Source organism: Vitis riparia, chromosome 5, assembly GCF_004353265.1.
Source record: "Vitis riparia cultivar Riparia Gloire de Montpellier isolate 1030 chromosome 5, EGFV_Vit.rip_1.0, whole genome shotgun sequence".
Taxonomy (NCBI): domain Eukaryota; kingdom Viridiplantae; phylum Streptophyta; class Magnoliopsida; order Vitales; family Vitaceae; genus Vitis; species Vitis riparia.
In genome coordinates, this window is record NC_048435.1 from 4,268,299 (window position 1) to 4,285,988 (window position 17,690).

The 17,690-nt window shown below is 32.5% G+C and overlaps 1 protein-coding gene across 5 annotated transcripts; it reads left to right on the plus strand.

Annotated features, from left to right (window-relative positions):
* Nucleotides 1-16: 16 nt before the first annotated feature.
* LOC117915449 (DNA-directed RNA polymerase III subunit RPC3-like) lies at nt 17-15,778 on the plus strand. 5 transcript variants are annotated; one of them, XM_034831044.1, is made up of 15 exons: nt 17-138; nt 306-453; nt 991-1,109; nt 1,196-1,283; nt 2,797-2,948; nt 3,531-3,683; nt 3,757-3,864; nt 4,594-4,705; nt 5,689-5,832; nt 5,993-6,030; nt 6,155-6,247; nt 11,500-11,583; nt 14,635-14,763; nt 14,885-15,018; nt 15,271-15,778. In XM_034831044.1, exons 1-14 carry the CDS (start codon nt 70-72, stop codon nt 14,999-15,001), a joined length of 1,554 nt encoding a protein of 517 aa, XP_034686935.1. In that variant the 5' UTR covers nt 17-69; the 3' UTR covers nt 15,002-15,018; nt 15,271-15,778. The 5 variants fall into 5 exon arrangements, with proteins under 5 accessions (XP_034686935.1, XP_034686936.1, XP_034686933.1 ...); XM_034831045.1 differs by having other exon boundaries at nt 15,305-15,778; XM_034831042.1 differs by having other exon boundaries at nt 14,885-15,003.
* The last annotated feature ends 1,912 nt before the right edge of the window (nt 15,779-17,690 follow it).

The window sequence follows — 17,690 nt, forward strand, 5'->3', positions numbered from 1 at the left end:
TTATCGGCCGCTGGCGATGGTAGTAAGGCAGTCAGGACTCAGGGGTACCCGAATCTATCGCCGGCGACGATGACGCCGGAGTACGGAATCAAGCTCGCCGTCCATCTCATCTCCACCGACTTCGGCGATCACGCCGCTGTAACTCTCGCTTTATACTTACACATGCACACACGACTCTAACAGTCTTTTTGGTTGCTGAGAAACAGTGGGAAAGTGGAAAAGGAAGTTCGAATTTCATATTCTCGTACAATTTTCAAATTTTTTTACAAATCTTAACTATGAACTCTTCAATTTTACGATTGCAGAAAGTATGTGATTGTCTTCTTCGCAAAGGGACTCTAGCACTCGATGACATAGTGCGAACCACCAAGCTCTCTCCTCAACAAGTGAAGACTTATCTGAAAGTCTTAATCCAACATAATTGTGTTCAGGCATTTGCTATGGAACATGAAGGTATTACAGTTTTTTTTGGTTTTAGGGTGGTGGTAGTTGAAGGCTTTGTAATGTCCTTTTGGCTGATTGGAAAACTTGCTGTAAAATGTAAATGCAGTTTTTTATAGTTTCAAAATGCAGGGTTCTGATAGAACAATGATAAGTTTTCAAGCATGTTTCTTGTTTTCATATGGGAATGGAGAAGGGTTTCTAGCAAAGTGTTGTACTTTCTTTATCAAAAGTTTGAATTTGAATCCAAGGTACTGAACTTGGGGGAAAATGGCCTTTAACTGAGCCTAGTAAAACCATTTAGCTAAGTTGAGTGAGTTTTTTCTTTTCCAGCTTAAAATCCAAAATTTTGATATAATTCCTTCCCTATATTTTCTCTGCAACCCAAGAAAAGGGTGAGATTTTTTGTTGTTCGGTCCCAAGAAGTAGTATCACTACTCACTAGAGCAAGCATAATACAAAATCTTCGTCTTTTCTTGTGCTTTTTCTGAAAACAATGGAGAGTAAAGATAATTTCATGGTAATAACTATTGATAATTATATATATAGGTGGTTGTGGAGAAGGGCCTGTAGTTGTAACTCAATACATGTTGTTGTTTGATAACATCCTTCACCGCATGAGGTTTCCCAAGTTATTGGCAATCGTGTCCGAAGAACTTGATAAAGAAGTAAGTTATTTAAGTTTTAGCATGAAACCTTGTTGACTGCATGCACTCATAGGTTTTTTATACTAGTTTTATCATTGGTTTGGCAGTGCGAGGAACTTTTTGAAGCTTTTCTTAAACACGGTTGGCTTACTTTGCAACAGATTCTAGACAGGGTACCATCAAATCAAAATGAAGGTGAGCCTTTTGGTGTCTGTTTTGCATGTATTTTGTTGACCATGTTTGCTACAACTATATTTCACTGGAATTTTAACATTTCAAATATGTTAGAGCATTTTTTAATTGGGGTTATCCTTGTATTGGTTGTGTTATGAACTGAGAATGATGTTGAATCAGCACTGTGAAGAAATGAACTATGGAATTTTGTGGTCAATGAAAATTAAGTGCTGCTTGTAATAGCTTTTAGATTTTGCTATTGAGTAGTAGAAATAAAAGCAGAAGTTAGTGTAGTTTGTGCACTATCCACTTTACGTTGAATTGTGGTTTGTGATTTTATTAGCACTTCTGTGAAAAATAAGGGCAATTTTGCAAAAGGCTCATTAATCTCAAGCACAGATAAATCAAGTTATGTTACATGGGGCCCACATTTAAGAGTTTTATTGAAACATTCTTAAAAGTTGCTTTTGTGATTTAAATGCTGTTTTTAGCATTTAGGAAGCTCTCCCAAATAGGGTTAGAAGAAACTTATCAATTTGGTTAGGTTTGAACTCATCAATTCAATGTGATTTTGCAGATTTGGTGGAATAGAACTGAATTTTGGAATTCAGGATCCAATATCCAAAGACCCTTTTCAGCTAGCATGCTTAAGTGGGTTATGGAAAATGGTACTGCTTCAAATGTAACCCAACTAAAATGAAATATGAGATAGAGTTCCATTTGATAATGGAGAACTTAATGCTTGAAGATGAGTTTGAGTCGAACAGAGTGCAGAGAAAAACCTCAATAGGTTAGAGAAAAGCTCGAATTCTTAATTAGGACAAATATCCCAACTAATTATTACCATTCCAGGGGAAGAACACTGCCGTGCTGGGCAGACTAAAACTTTGTGCTACCTGGAAACTGATTGGAACCTAAATGAAATTAATGTTCAGAGATAAGTTGAAACAGTATATAGTAATCTAATTTTTTTTCTTGTGTTTTTGCCTGCTAAATACCACTAAATTGAAGAGGTGGATTGAAATTCCCATGTCTTGTGGTGCAATTCACAAAACACACCTCCATTCATGTAGAACTTCATTTGGACTCTGGTTTAGTAAGTTCTTTCATTGCTGGACTCTGGTGCCAAATTCATACATTATGTTGACTATGATGGAAATGTCCTCTATTTATCCCCTTTCTCTTTTTTCTGGCTGCTTAGAGGGCTTTTTACTTTATTTTATTTTTATGTTTTTTATTTGGACTTTGTTTTCCTAAAGATGGTGTAGAAGCCAATTGACTTCTCTATGAGGTGAAGCGGCAGAACAAGAGGAACTTTTGATATCCACCCTTCCCTTTGCAGAATGTGTTTAACATTAGGTGGTTGATATAGAATCATGAACAGTTCTTGAATAGTTTTAGGAGAGTTAATTAAATCTTTTTCAATGAATCTAGTCATGTGATTTTGGCATCGTATTTTCCTTTCATTTGAGAGATGCTTGGTTCCAAAGTATTTTATTTATTTTATAGAAAACTAACCTATATTTTTCTCTAGGAAATTGCACAGTTCAGGATGCTCTGCGAGGAAGCTTTACTAAACTTGTGAATGCCCATTATGTTGAACGCTGCCCTGCTCCTGACCCATTTCTTGTACCCCCAGATGAAGAAAAAACTCCTGCAAGGAAGCATGATGCTAACTCTGCCAAGGCACTTACCGATTCATGTCAAGTTGATTAGATCATACTTTTCCTTTCGTATAGTCATGTTAAACTCTTTATTATTTATGTATATCTTACATTAATGACTTTAGATGGATGATCTTCATGTGTTATTTTTATTTTTTGATAGATAACCCTTTTTTTTTTGGTTGCTTTATGAAATAGAACTTGGAAATTCCCCATCCTGACCACAATTCCCTGCCACCAGATAATGTGTTATTCAGAAAATAATAATGTCTATAGCCACAAATCCACAAACATGAATATATATAGATCAATACTGACACTGGGTAGTGGGTTCCTATATCACATTGCAAATCCCTTTTAATGTTAGAGTTAGCAGGGCTTAGCACATGCATGATTGTCTTCACCTTTTTGTTATGATGGCAAGGCATCCTGTGATGAGGGGTGTGGTGGAGGATTGGGGTCCAAAATAGCTCATCTTTGTAGTTTCTATACAACTGAGAATCACTTCTGAATCGTCTGTCATTGCTCATTAATTTGCGTCATCTAAATTTTGAATTTGTAATTTAAGCATGACCTGAGTGCTATCTCGTCTTTAATATTTAAGGCAGTTGAAGAATTAGAGATTGGAGAACAATGTGATATAGCCAAAGCAACTCCTAGCAAAGCAAAAGGATTTCCAGTTATAACTGACACCTGCAGTGACATTAATGGAGACAAAAGCATTGACAATCCCCCTGGTGTTGTAATTGGGAAAAAGGTTGGTATGGGATTGTTATTCACGTTAACCTCATTTAAAATATAGACTGATTTGCTGTTTTATCATTTTACAGCGCAAGCAAGATGCTTTAAAATTGGATACAGAATCTGGGGCTGCTTCTGAAAAAGATGTTCCTTGGCGGGCTAATTACAAGGAACTTGTATGTCATCTCAGGCATAAGGTTGCTTTCACCCTTTGAGGTTCCCCTGTTTTGTATTTATAAATTCAAAAAAATGAGAGAATACACTTTTGCTCACTAACTTGTGGTTACTGAGAATATGAAGCTGAAATGTCGGTACCTTCCATTTAGATGCTTGCTTTGTTGTCATATAAGTGACCAAGCTGATGTTGACAAAGATTTTGACTAACAGGTTGAAGTCTGAGTTTTATCAGTTGCATTTTATCATGCCTCAAGTTAAACTTTGATAGATTGAATGTCTTTTGGAACTATAAACTATATTTAGCATAGAGTAGGAATATTTTAGTCTGCTGAGGCCAGTAATGCTTGATATGCCTATTGTAATTTGAGCCATGTTGTAGAAAAGGTCTTTGCTTCCTTAATTTGTTTTCTTATGATATAATTTCTCTTTTTTCAATGGGTTTATCAAGTACATAATAAATTGGAATTTATCCTTCATTATATTAACAAATTTTATGACTAGCCTTTCATTCTCTTTTGTGAGATTTGCAAAAAGATAGTAACAAAAACATGACACTAATATGCTTAATGTTTGCATAACTCCTTTAACTGTCTTCTTTGTGCTAAAAAACAATATGGCCAGAAAAAAGAACCATTGTCTCAAGTAAAATGGTTTTATGTGAGCAAAGTTTAAACCCATTGTTTCTGAATATGCTTCCTGCATCATTTTGTGTGAGATAATGTTGTGTGTCATCTATGTATTCATTCTAGGCCTGCATTGAAAATGTGAGAGCTAGGCTGGATAGTGGAGCTGCCATCGTCTTAAGTGCTATGCTGGAGGCAACTCAAAGTGCGGAGAAGAATGTCAAAGAAGAAATTTCAGGTGACCTATTTCTGTCATATGGTTGCTTAATGGCTTAATACCTTCAGTTCTAAGTTTCTTGTGTTGATATACTATTCAGATTGTTGCATAATGCTCACACAACTACCCAATCTAATGTAGTACTTAAGCAAAATATGAAGTGTCTTGTGACTAATAGAATTCATAACTACTGATTGCTCAGTTTGAGTGAAAGAAAGATCGGATTTATGATATATGAAGTGCTGACTTGAGTCCATGACGTAGAGGTAATTATAACCGGTAAGTAATATAGGAGACACCCTTCATGGAAGTGACTAAATGATGAAACCTCTAGCCCATGCTTCCATGAGCAAACTGGCACGGATTAATGTGGTGCATTCCATAACTCCAGAAAACCTTAGCAGCCATTAAGCCTGAGATGTCTATGGTTCAAAATTTTAGTTCATACTTAATGGAGTGTCTTTTGAGTTATCATCTCTTCAAAGATGTTGTTTCAGCTACTCATGTTAAGGTACTCCCACTGGGAAGAGAAGATTCTTTATGAGGTTTAAAGAGCTTTTTAGATCTTGTAATGAGTTAAACAAACTGTGCAGTAACCACATCCTTTTTGTTATGTTCTTTATGTTGTATATAACTCTCTTGAGCTTCCCATTTTACAGTTAATCCTGTTTGGCGAACTGTTTTAACTGCCTAAGAACTCTTTTAGACTGTTAAAAGGTTTTTGCAGAAGAGGTTTCTGGAAAAGGTTTTGGAATTTGATATTTTTGAAATATTAAATAGAAAGCTTTTAATTTATACAGTCCTTTTCAGAAAGCACTTCACTAGAAGTTATAGCTGTGCCAAATGGGCCTTTAATCCATTTAAACATTTATGGGCAGAATTTGCTTTCTGTCCAAAATTTCTGTATTTTCATTTTATTTTTGCTCACACTTGGGTTTAGTTAGGAGAGTATTCTCTTGCTGCTTCTTACCTGTTACTTCACTGTTTGATTGTCTAATTTGCAGTTCTCTTGTCAATTAATACTATTACTGAAGCAGTGATGCAGAGTGAAGCAGGTTGTAGTATGACCTTAGAACGTATCAGAGCGTCCCTTGTCCAGTTGGGTTGTCATCCCAATGGTGTAGGAGCAGATGAGACATATGATATAGGTACCATTTTGAGCCTTTTCTTAATCTAATTTATTTCTTCTTTAAAAAAAAAGGGAAAGTGATACTATAACTTCCTCAAGATATTTAACTGTATCTCTGCTTTGGCTGATTAATATATCCTTTTGGCCTCAATTGATGCATGATTTCTGTTCTTATCCAGATTTGAAGAAAATTATTGAACTTGCACAAAATGATGAGGTCTTCTTGCTTGTTTGTTTTTCCTTTATTTTTATTTTTTTCTTTTTACCCTCAAATATATAAGAAATTTAAGATATCTTTCATTCTCCAAGATAGAGATCAAACTGCTTTTCTTATGCTGCAGGTGGAATCTATGGTGTTAAAAAGATATGGGAGGGAGGCTCATAGGATATTCAGGTTACTTTCAAAGAGTTGTTGCCCACTTGAAACTACTAAGGTAATGACCAATTACAGGAAATCCAGTAAGTATAAGAAAACTTATGATGGTTACCTTTTCACAAAAATACATGCATTGACTGAACTGCACTACTTTATCTCTCCACTAATGACTGTGGTACACGCATTGCAATAATAACTAGATGATGTAGGACAACCCTAGGATGGTTGTCTAGAATTCAGTAGGTGGGCTAGGGCTTCAATCTTTGAGGATTTGAGGAGGGAAACAAGACAAGCGGGAAATAAATAAATAAAACATTAGAGAAAAGAAATCCTAGAGTCTTACTAAGGCTTTTTAGGAATCTTACCTATAAGAAAGCAGTGGAGTCTCACCATTGAAAATGCAGGATATGCAATATATATACATATATATGTGTATGTGTGTGTAATAAGAAAGTATAGGCTTTTTATGAGAATCATTCACAAGTTCTTGTGAAACTATATTTGAACTAGTTCATCAATAATCAATAATTGAAGTGCATAGTCTTCCTTGGCATGAAATATGAGCATGGAAGATGTTACTTCTGTCCTAATCCTCTTCCACTTTTGCTATTGGAGTAACCAATGGATGTTAGTTCTCCAAGTTGCATTTTGTTGTGGCTCTAAGCTTCCTTTTGATCAGCTTTGTGTTCAGGTTCTAGTTTTTCAATGCAGAAGTGTAACCCTTTGATTGTACAAACAACATCATAATGACCCTTCCCTCCACACTCAAAGCATAATGGAGCTGTGCCAACCCTTTTTTCAGCAACACCCATGAGAGTTTTTCCCTTATTAACCTGTCCCCTAGTCGCATTCAAAGATAATTGTTGCCTCCACCACTGGCATGATGAGTAGTGTTGGTATTTGGTGTTCTTAGGGGTTTACTTGTCCGATTAGAGAAACTCCTCTCACTTTATGATCCTAAATGCCTAGAAGTCCAAAAATTAAGTACTTTTTCAATTTTAAGGGCTAGTTGATGGGCATAATTTATGGTGTTAAGTTGGTGCAGTCACCATCTCAAGTTGGATTTCCATTCAAAGTCCAACTTTATAGTGAGTAACAATCTGAGCCTTACTTTCCCTTGATTTCAATTACTCAAATCATGAAATTCTTTGGGGCATTTTTCAATTGATCTATTACCTTGTTTGAGATTAAACACTTCACTATTCAATAGCTGTTCATGATCAATTCAGAGGAAACATTCTTTAATCTTCAATTTCATCTCATTTCATGTGTTTATAAGCCATTGGTTGATTTTGTAAAGTTAATCTTCAATACTATGTCACCATAAACGCACTACTCCTTTTAATTTTGCCTTCACAAAATGAACATTGATATTCGTGGGCATAGCACCACAATTAAAGTAGTCTATCATTATCATAAGCCAATCAAGAAAAGCCTTAGGATTTAATTTTCCTCATAATTCTACAACTTCAAGGCATACCCTTTTTTTGTTATAGCCTGATCTTGCTTGAAGTTTGTGAGCATCTTCATGTCTATATTACAATGGATGTCTCCTATTATCCTCCAAGTCAATTAGCCATCATTACATTACCTCGTTTTTCATGTACATTATTAGGTAATTGTTCATAGTGATATCTCCCACCTCCTTCTTCAATAGATTGTTTTTCTTGACTTCTTTCAAATCGTCTCACTATTTCATCTCGTTGGTTATTGAGTTTTATGTTGCGCTCTTATTGAGATTGTCTTGATACAAAAATTTCCTCCAAATATGTTGAAGTAACATCTTGATTATTGGGACTCTTGGAACTCATGCTTGGGTAAATTGATCCACTCCTTAGTTGCATGTTTGATACAATACAGATACTGAGTTCAGTATTTTGTTGAATCAATAGCTAAATCGGCCAACTTAGAGATGATTGTCTTGGGACGATTCATGTGATGGACTCTAAGACAACTCCGAGACGTGCTAAAATTGGTGATGGCGTGATTCTTTTTTGGAACCTTTGTTTGCTTCTAAGCACTTAGGTTAAGAATGAGAGAAGAGTAGTGGAGAAGAGAGGAAAGAGGCATGAAAATGGAGATGATTGGAAGGAGAGAGAGGAGTAGCATGCCTTTGGGATCCTCTTTGCTACTACTCATTCATACATCTCACACTTCAACTCAAGAGATGAAGTAGGAAATGGGTATTTGTGCAATAATAGTTAATTGTCATTTGAAGGGTTTTTGGGCTTAAATGGGTAAATGGGTATTTGATGGGAACCTGTTTGGTGGGAATTTGTATCATTAGGCATTTTGGCTTAAATTGGCAATGGCTATTTGATGGAAATTTAGATGGACATTACAATAAAACCCATATAAAATAGGACTAAGAGAAATTATTATCTTTGCAGGGTTATTGATTATTGAGAAATGAATAATGTAATGATTTATCAATAAATGAATATTTATTAATTTGGAGAGATTACTATGTTTCTACTTAACAATATTAATACATGTATGACTTAAATCCAAAAATAATAGATGTGACCAAAAGTTAACACATAGAAATCTAAGACACTCTAAAAAGAAAGAGATGGTTATTAATGATAGAAAGAATTTTAATATGAAGAGATTTGATGCCAAAATTTAATACCCTAGAAGATAAAGATGTTCCAAATATGTGGTGGTTCCAAGAAAGAATTGAATTGAGAAAAATATAAGTTGTAAGAAGCTACTCAATACTATATTTTAAATTTTTGTTTGCTATTTTGTTATGGACTTCATCAATTATTAATTTATATTTCCTTGAATCCCTAAGGTTTTTTTAAAAAAAAATTATTATCTTATTCATTTAGTAAGATTATTAATTTAATACATTGGCCCAAGTTGGAACCACAAGATTTTATTATTTAATTGAGATTATTAATTTATCAAACATTTATTTATCGAGGTTTTACTATAAATGGCTAATGGTATTTATCGGAAATTTGGGTTTTCATGAGAATTTGAGTTTTTATGAAATAAATAAGGTATGGATATTGATATAAAAAATAAAAATTAAAAGTTGGATATCGTAATGACATATTCATTTTTTAAATACACTAATTCAAATAAAAATAAAATAATAAAAATTCTAACTTTTTATAATTGTTTTATGTTAAGTATATTCAATAAGAAAAAATAAAGTTACTTTTTCAAAAATGATTCATTGTTTAAGAATAGTTGCATTTTTTAACACTTGACAATATATTTTAAAATTTTCAAAGTACTACTTGTTATAAAAAGCAAATTCCTTTTTATTATTTTCATATTTCATTTATTGAAAATAAAATAATTTTTGTTTAATAAGCTATGATTTCATTATATAACAATTATTAAAAATTATATTGAATATAAAAATAGGTATAGTAATGCTTTAACAAGATATGGATATTCTTATTATTATTGGGCAATTGCATCATAGACTAGGTGATGGGCATTGGGTGATTGGATCATGATCAATACAATGAAAATGGACTAATAATAGAAACTAAAACTATATAAGATTTTAATTTGATTATTTTTTTATAAAATTAATTATAATTTATTTAAATACAATTATATTAGTGATATGAATTTAAATTTATTGTTTTTAAAATAAAACAATATTAGCTAACTAACAATTACTTAATAGCAATGTTAAATCAAAGGTTATGATTAATTTTAAAGATTATAATTAATCAAATTTAGTATGAAGTGATTAAATAAAAACGTTTTTCATTCTCAATAACATCATAAACTAATCCAATTGTGTATTTTTATACTACTTAAACAATGTTATATTACTAAAAGTTTATTATATTAATTTTTTAGCTTATTTAAATTTTTTTGAGCTTTTAGAGTAGTATATTTTGCATATTGCATGGTACCAATCCAAAATGCTAAAATCGATGAACTTTGAGACCTCTCAAATTATAACAATAGAGAATAAATAAAATAGTGGGAAAAAAAATGAAGAAGAGAGAAAACCTTAGAGTCTCACTAAGGCATTCTAGAAGTCTTACCTAGAAGAAAAGTAATAGAGTTTCACCATTAAAAATTGCAAGGTATATATATTATTGATCATCAATCGTATACTTCTTTTGACACAAATTAGTCTTATTTATAGGCTTTAAAAAATCCTAAAAATCTTTTAAAAACATAAAAGGAACAAAAAATTTCTTTTTAGAATTGGAAATTACTTTATAAAAAAAAAGATTATTATAAAGTTTTTAATAAAGAAGACTTCTAGATTTTAAAAACTCGAGTAGAAACTTTTGTAAAAAATAATTAATTTTAAAAATAGGAAGTTTCGATACTTCTTTTTGAGCGAAATCTTTAACTTTTCAAGTTCTATGTAAAAATCAAATACCAACTATTGACTAATTACATGGGAAAAACCTAATAACTGCAAAATTACCTAAATGCCCTTAATAGAGTAATTTAGGATTTCATTATTTTATTTTATTTTATTTTTTCTTTTTTCAATAGATCTTGAAGATTCATCTTCATTATTAGACCTTATAAAAAATATAATAAATGGGAGAAGAATTTGGTTGCACTTTTATATATGAATGAGAGGATAGCTTCATGTTTCTGTTTCTTTTTAATCTTTTGTCAAAGTTTTGAATGATGATGAGATTCAGATGGCAAAGTGACCAAAGAATAGGAAAAGCCAGCCCTGTAAGGTAACAAAGTATAGGAAAACTTTAGATGTCGTACCATTTTGTCAAATACTACTGACACACATCTAGCATATAATTTCATCAAATGCCAAAACTTCAATATTTTATTGAGGACATTGGTAAAACACAGATGAAGACAATCTGGTCGGTGAAGAATAGACAGGATTTTAGATAGACCTCTGTAAGTTCCACAAATCAGAATTTGGAGATTATCAAACCCCACCTTCTTGGAGCTCAAAACTCTAACTTCATGGAATTTTAGAATTGTTATTGCAAGAAACACAAAATCTATGGATGATTTATTATCCTTGTTTATAGGGAATATCCTCTTCATCCTTTTTGTTGATGTAATTTTTGTTTTCATCAAAATGACAGTGCTGGTTTAATGTTTGGTCCAAATGAAATCATGTCTATGTTGTCAAAACTTGAGGTGTGTTCTATGCTTGATGTTGATCTTGTTGGATGGTAATAATGTTGTACATTTTAGTTTGCAATGCGTAACTTTTTATAAAGATTGGAAGAAAAACAAGTTAGTATTGTCAGTCTCTAGATATTTCATACTGCAGCCTTTAGTTTGAAAGAAAATGTTCTTAAAAGAAATGGCTAGCTGACTTGATAACATGTTTAGATTTCAGATACAACATTTATTGAAAAGAAGGAAGCAGCCAAGATTCTTCATAAGCTATGGAAGGATGAGTGCTTGCATATGGAGGTATCCATTGAATTTTACTGAAACTATCATTTTACTTATTTATTTATTTATTATTTATTAGTACAATGATCACCTTACTGCATTGGTATATGAAGCACTTAACACCAATTTCTATGCCAATAAGGTCTAGTAATTTGATTCAAAATAAAGAGGAAAATGATATAACAACATTCTGTTTTATTGATATATTGGTATTTCCTTTTTGGCACTCAATTGGCATTTATCTCCCAAAAAAAGTTGACAAGGGCAAAGAATAAATTTATTCATCTAATTCAATATATTATAGTAACAACACTTCGATTTTATCAATTAAAAAAGCCACTGTATTTATGTGGTCATTAAACATGTGGGCTGCCTCAGAGTCTTAAGTAATAGTGAGATTAAACAATTATGAAAGTTTGTTCTTGAGTCACAAAACTACCTAGTGTAGAGTGAATGGGTAGTTCGAGCTTTTAATGTTTAATTTAAAGTTTTCTCAAGTTCTTTTAGTTCCTAATTGATTCAAGATTATTTTAATTGAGTTAGTAATAATTAAAACTATAAGGAACAACCCACACCAAGAGATACATGATATATGTGAAAAACTACTTATGGGTTAACCAAAACATTTGCAGATGTAAAAACCATGAGTCAATTGACCACAGATAAAATCCACTAAATATAAAAAGAATGTATGTAGTTTTACCTGATCCAAACACACCTATTCCCAATAGTCTTATATGAATCAATATTTACATTCTTCTTTCACATCCTCGATGCAACATCTTGTTGTTCTTAGTGGATCACCTCAATGCTATGCTGAAGCTAGCGGATCAATACACCACCTTGTCTTTCCACCAAAAGAACTTCAAATTTCTTGAAATATTTTGAGAAAATTTTCCAATCTTGGTCCTGAGCAAGCTTGAAAGGTGGTATTTTTCCAAAAAAAAGGGAAATGTAATTTTCGCACAAAAGTGCCCTAGACATTGAAACAGTCCGGAAGGAGGGTGTCTGAACCATGGCAGGGCGGGCAAATGTCACCATTGGTTTATATCTTGCCTTCAAACACATATTTACTTCATCCTAACTTGACGCTTGAGTGGCTTGAACTTGATCAAGGCCACAGGGAAATAAGTCGTGTCAGATCAGTGTATAATTAGCAAAAAAATTGTCCATTTCTAATCTAAAACACCAAAAAAATTACCTCTTGAAGCGTCGACTCAGAAATCAGAAAATTCATGTATGATGAATTCTGGATGGTTCTTAAATATTTAGATCACACAAAGTCCTCAAACACCTAAAATTGTCTAAGTGAACACCCTCTGAAATTATTAAATAACCGCTCTTAAACCAAATTTAAGAAAGTTCTCATTTAAGCTCAACTTGGTTTCTGAACCAAAAAGTTAATTAGCAGCAGAGAGTAGTCATGGCTTTCTTTTTTCTTTTCTGTTTTTCCCTCTTTTTTTTCTTTTTTATTTTCCCTTTCAAGACAAAACTTATATTTTTCATCAAGGCAAAAATAAATAAATGTTGTGAGTGGTTCTAGTTTCTGTAATTATTTGTTACCTTCTATTTTCTCAGCCTCTGGCTTCAAGTCTCTGAATTTACTACCACGTATTGTGACCAAACCAAGAATGTAAAAATAATGCAGTGCACCTCCTACATTGCATTGCATGAGTCAATATCTTTTAGAATTGTAGAAATATTCTCTAATGATTTTTCAAAATTAAGCCTTATATTTAGAATATCTCATTTTGTAATGTTTTGATATTAGTACCCCTGCTATTTGCATGACATACTAATATATCCCTAACATAATCCAAATCTCACAACAATGCTCAAGTCAAAGTCATGACTCATTACAGAGGGTTCAAGAAGTTCAACTCCAGAGGGATTACAGTTGACTTCGGATGTGATGCTTCCCTAGATTAAGGGTTACAAAAACCTGTTTTTGTGAATGTTAAGCTCTCAAAACCAAGTATAGGATTAAGGTTTTGAATCATTAAAGTTATGATATGGTGATGAGCAGCTAATTTGGTATTTTCTCAAAATTGGCATTGTGAGATTGTTTAGTGCTATGGTTATGTCAAGTGCAGGTCCAACGGTATTAAAGTGGTGATTATTTTCTTGCTGTTGGAAAGAAAGAGTTTTGTACTGAAGATTAAGAATTTTAGAGGAATAAGAAAAGACAAAAGTTTCCAGAGAAGAAAAGTTCTTTTCCTTATTTCTCTCTCAGGATAAAACTCATTCTATAAATAGATGGAAAGGTAACGTAATTCAGTCACCCTCATTTCCATGGTGAGGTGTGACTGTTGATAAGAGTAATCTTCCTACCAAATATTCATTTTCGGAAAAACCAGAGTTAAAACATTACTTTTCAAAACAATTTTTAGACATGGAGTTTTACACCCAACTGGAATGTTTAAGAAAAACAAAATGAAGAATTTTCTGCAACTCAGTTCTGCTTAGGTGTCTATACAAAGTTCTGTTATACATTTAAATTTTAAACTACTTCAGGATTGTATTGAAATTAAATGTTGTAAATTGAGCAATTTATTTTATTAAGGATAGGAAGGGTAATTTTTCTTTACTCAAAGAATGAATAGTTAAACTGGACTGTACAATCTTCAGCATTCACTTCTCACAGATATAGGACAAAAATGTATAAGGGAGAAAAAAAAGGGGAAAGGTTATTGCAGGGCTGATTTGGTTGTCTTTGTTGTAGCTATCTGCAATCTGCTGCTCAAATGGCAATGAATGCCACCAAATTTCTGGGAAATATTCAGAATAATCTCTCTCCTCCAACACCAAAAACTTCCACCCCTGGGAGAAGAGAATAGGAACATTTTTTACTAGGATTCATCATTTTGATATCTATGAATGTCTTCCATATGCAGTGGTCTTTAGTATATATATAGTCCTTGTGAGAAAAGCAATGAACATCTCAGATGTTTTAGCTACTGAACTTCTACCACTCAGTGATCAAAGTTATAAATTGTTTACTGCATTAATAAATTTGTTTGTTATTATCATTTGGTGCATGCTTATGATATTCTTCTGTCATTCTTGCAGAAAATTGTTTTAAATGAATCTAGACAATCACAGTTCATGTTGTGGAAGGTGAAAAAGGACACATTTTGGAGACATATTCTTGATGAGATGTATCATGCTGCCTTAAATTTGAGTATACGAATAATTGAGGTTTGTATAATATGGACAGCTAAAAAGTTTTGCAATCTCTTCCATCTTATTTCAGCCATTATTGTTGCTTTTATTACACATCTTAAGAGAGCATTATGGATACTTGTGCAACATTCTACAGCTACGGAGAGACAAACATGTTGGGGCACTAAGGGAAAGAGATGTGCGATTAGCGATACTCCTACAAGCATCCCTAATGAAGCTTGATGATGCTCTGATGCTCTTCCATGACTTCTGAATGTAAGTGGTTTTTAGGTAATATTCTTTTGATTATTACTAAAATAATGTAGGGATGTGATATATGGACGTTCAAGTAGATTGTGCACTTGTCACCATCATTTCACTTAAACTCCTTCTTTCCCCTGTTCTTCATTTTCGTTGCCAAAATAATGGTTAGAAAGATAAGAAAACTTGAATTTCCTTTCTTTTTCACTCTGTCATGAACCAAAATTTTGTCTGTTTTCCCAATGACCAACCAAGTACTTTGCTTTTGTGTTTTTTCTCCAGAGATTTAGACTGAAGATGGAACTTCATTTTGCAGCTCAATTCAATGGAAACTCTCTTAGCAGGCTGTAAGGACAGGGGCCCATTACAAAACACCCCCTTCGATGGTTTGCTGAAACTAGTCAGATTCAAAAGAAAAGAAAGAGACTCTACTCAACTGTTATTACTCAATCACTGGAAGTGCATAGTCCTTATACTTCTGAAGCTCAGCCTTCTATCATCTCGTTCTTTAATCAAGAAATCAGCGGATGCAGCAGAGAGTTCCTACACATTCATCTGTTGGTTCATCAGTTTCTGAAGCCAGCTAATAGTAGTAAAAGTAACAATGGCTCCTTTTCCATTGATGTAGCTGTTTGGAAATTAGGAGACGATGCTTATTAGGTGCATTTCTGACCTTTTCTGATACGATGGTAGAATAGTAGTTAAAAAAATTATTACACATGTTCATATTTTTTATCGCAAAAAACACAAAACAGATACTATCAATTGAGTTATTTCTTTGTTGTTCTCAGATATGAGCATATAACTGGAGAAGAGAGTGGAAAAAATGTATATTGTCTGATCATTTTTCGGTTTTATTGGGGAAAATGTCCCTAACCAGCTGCTTCATAAGGCCATGGAAGCAGCTGAATACCTAGTCTTCTTGATTATGTTCAAAATTCAATCTGATTTATGAGAAGATTTGATGATAAATCCTAATTTTGGTCTCACTTCTAGTCTGGATATCCTTTTGCTATTTGAAAACTGTGTGCAATGATTGATGTGAAGCCATTTGATCTTTTTCTCCATTTTTGGTAATCACTCGAGAGTCTTCCACTCATGTTTCTTCATATATTATTGTATCCTGTAGTGATTTTTGTCATGTTGTTGACAATGATTGTCTACTAAAAGAGGCTTATCTATTAAGGATCCTTTGTAAATGGTTCCTTTTCTTAAAATTCTTCTTGGCCTTGAAAATTGTGTTGTCTGTAGTTTAGATTCGTGCACTGGGATGATGGAATCTCCGTTGATTCTAAAACCGTTTTTTCGGTCCGTTGATTTCAAAACCGTCTTTGGGAAAATTGTTAAACTTGCTTTCATCAAGGTGCCTAGCCTAGTTGGCCAGGACGTGAGCTCCTGAGTTTGATTCTTACTAAATAAATAAGATATATAATAACTAAATAAATAAATATATGAGAACTAAATATATAATAACTATATTAATAACTTCTAACATCTCTCCACAAACTCATCATACGGTTGCAATAAGTATTTAGAGTTTACCAACCAAAAATCGAAAACACGGAAATGGGTGTGACTTTGGCAAACAATTTTGCAATCTATTTGGAAAAATGAACAAAAGACAAAATAAGAATCTTATATTGAAAGTGATGATGAGTGTGGTGACAATTAATCTCAGTATGCTTGACCCTTTCATGAAAGACAGAGTTATGAGCAATCTGAAAAGCACTCTTGTTGTCACAATACATCATACTATTGAAAAAATCCTTTAACAACCAATCAAGTTTTATACCATTTAATCGAAGTACCAAATACCAAGTATTAGTTTTATGTAAAGCAAAAAATTCCTTAATCGTAACCTGGAAAACACTAGAATAACATGGGAGAGGAGAATCCACAATCTCATAAGGTGTTAGAGTAGCCGTAGGGGAAGAGAAAAGAGCATGACAATAAAAAATCAAAGCACCAATATTTGTATGAAAACTATACGTATCATCTAAGAAATAATCAATGTGAACAAATTCAAATTTGGAGACATTATGAGATTCATTATGAATAGAAAAGAAAGATGTATGCTTAAAAAATAAAATATGATGAAAAAAAGAAGAAGGTATATGCTTAAAGAAGAAGAAATAGTAGAAGACATAAAAATAAAAGTATTGGAAAGAGAGAAGAAGAGAAAGACACAAAATTAAAATCATTAAGAAAAGAGAGATAGAAGTTGACATAAAATTATCAATGAAGATAAGTAGAATAAGACATAGAACTGGCGAAAAATAAGAGACAAACATAATTTGAATTCATATCCAACAAATAAATAGAGGAAATGTAAAATTAGATTACATATATAATCTTTCTAAATGTTCCTAGATCTTTTTGGTAGTTTCATATTTTATCAATTGTATGCCTATCGAATTATCAACAGAATTATTAATTCAAACGATAATTTTTGAATTACTTATTTTTCAAACATCTAACTATTCTATATATTTTTCATTCATATGTTTGCATAAAGTGTCAATAATATATCTGTCATTTTTTGTCTTTTAGATTTTTTTTTTCACATAACACAAATACAAATAATTTTTATTCATTTAATTTCACACTAATAGATTGAAGATAATCATCTTGTTCACTAGTTATGGTGAATAAACAACAAATAACCACTAAATAAAAATAAAACATATACGAACATACAAAAT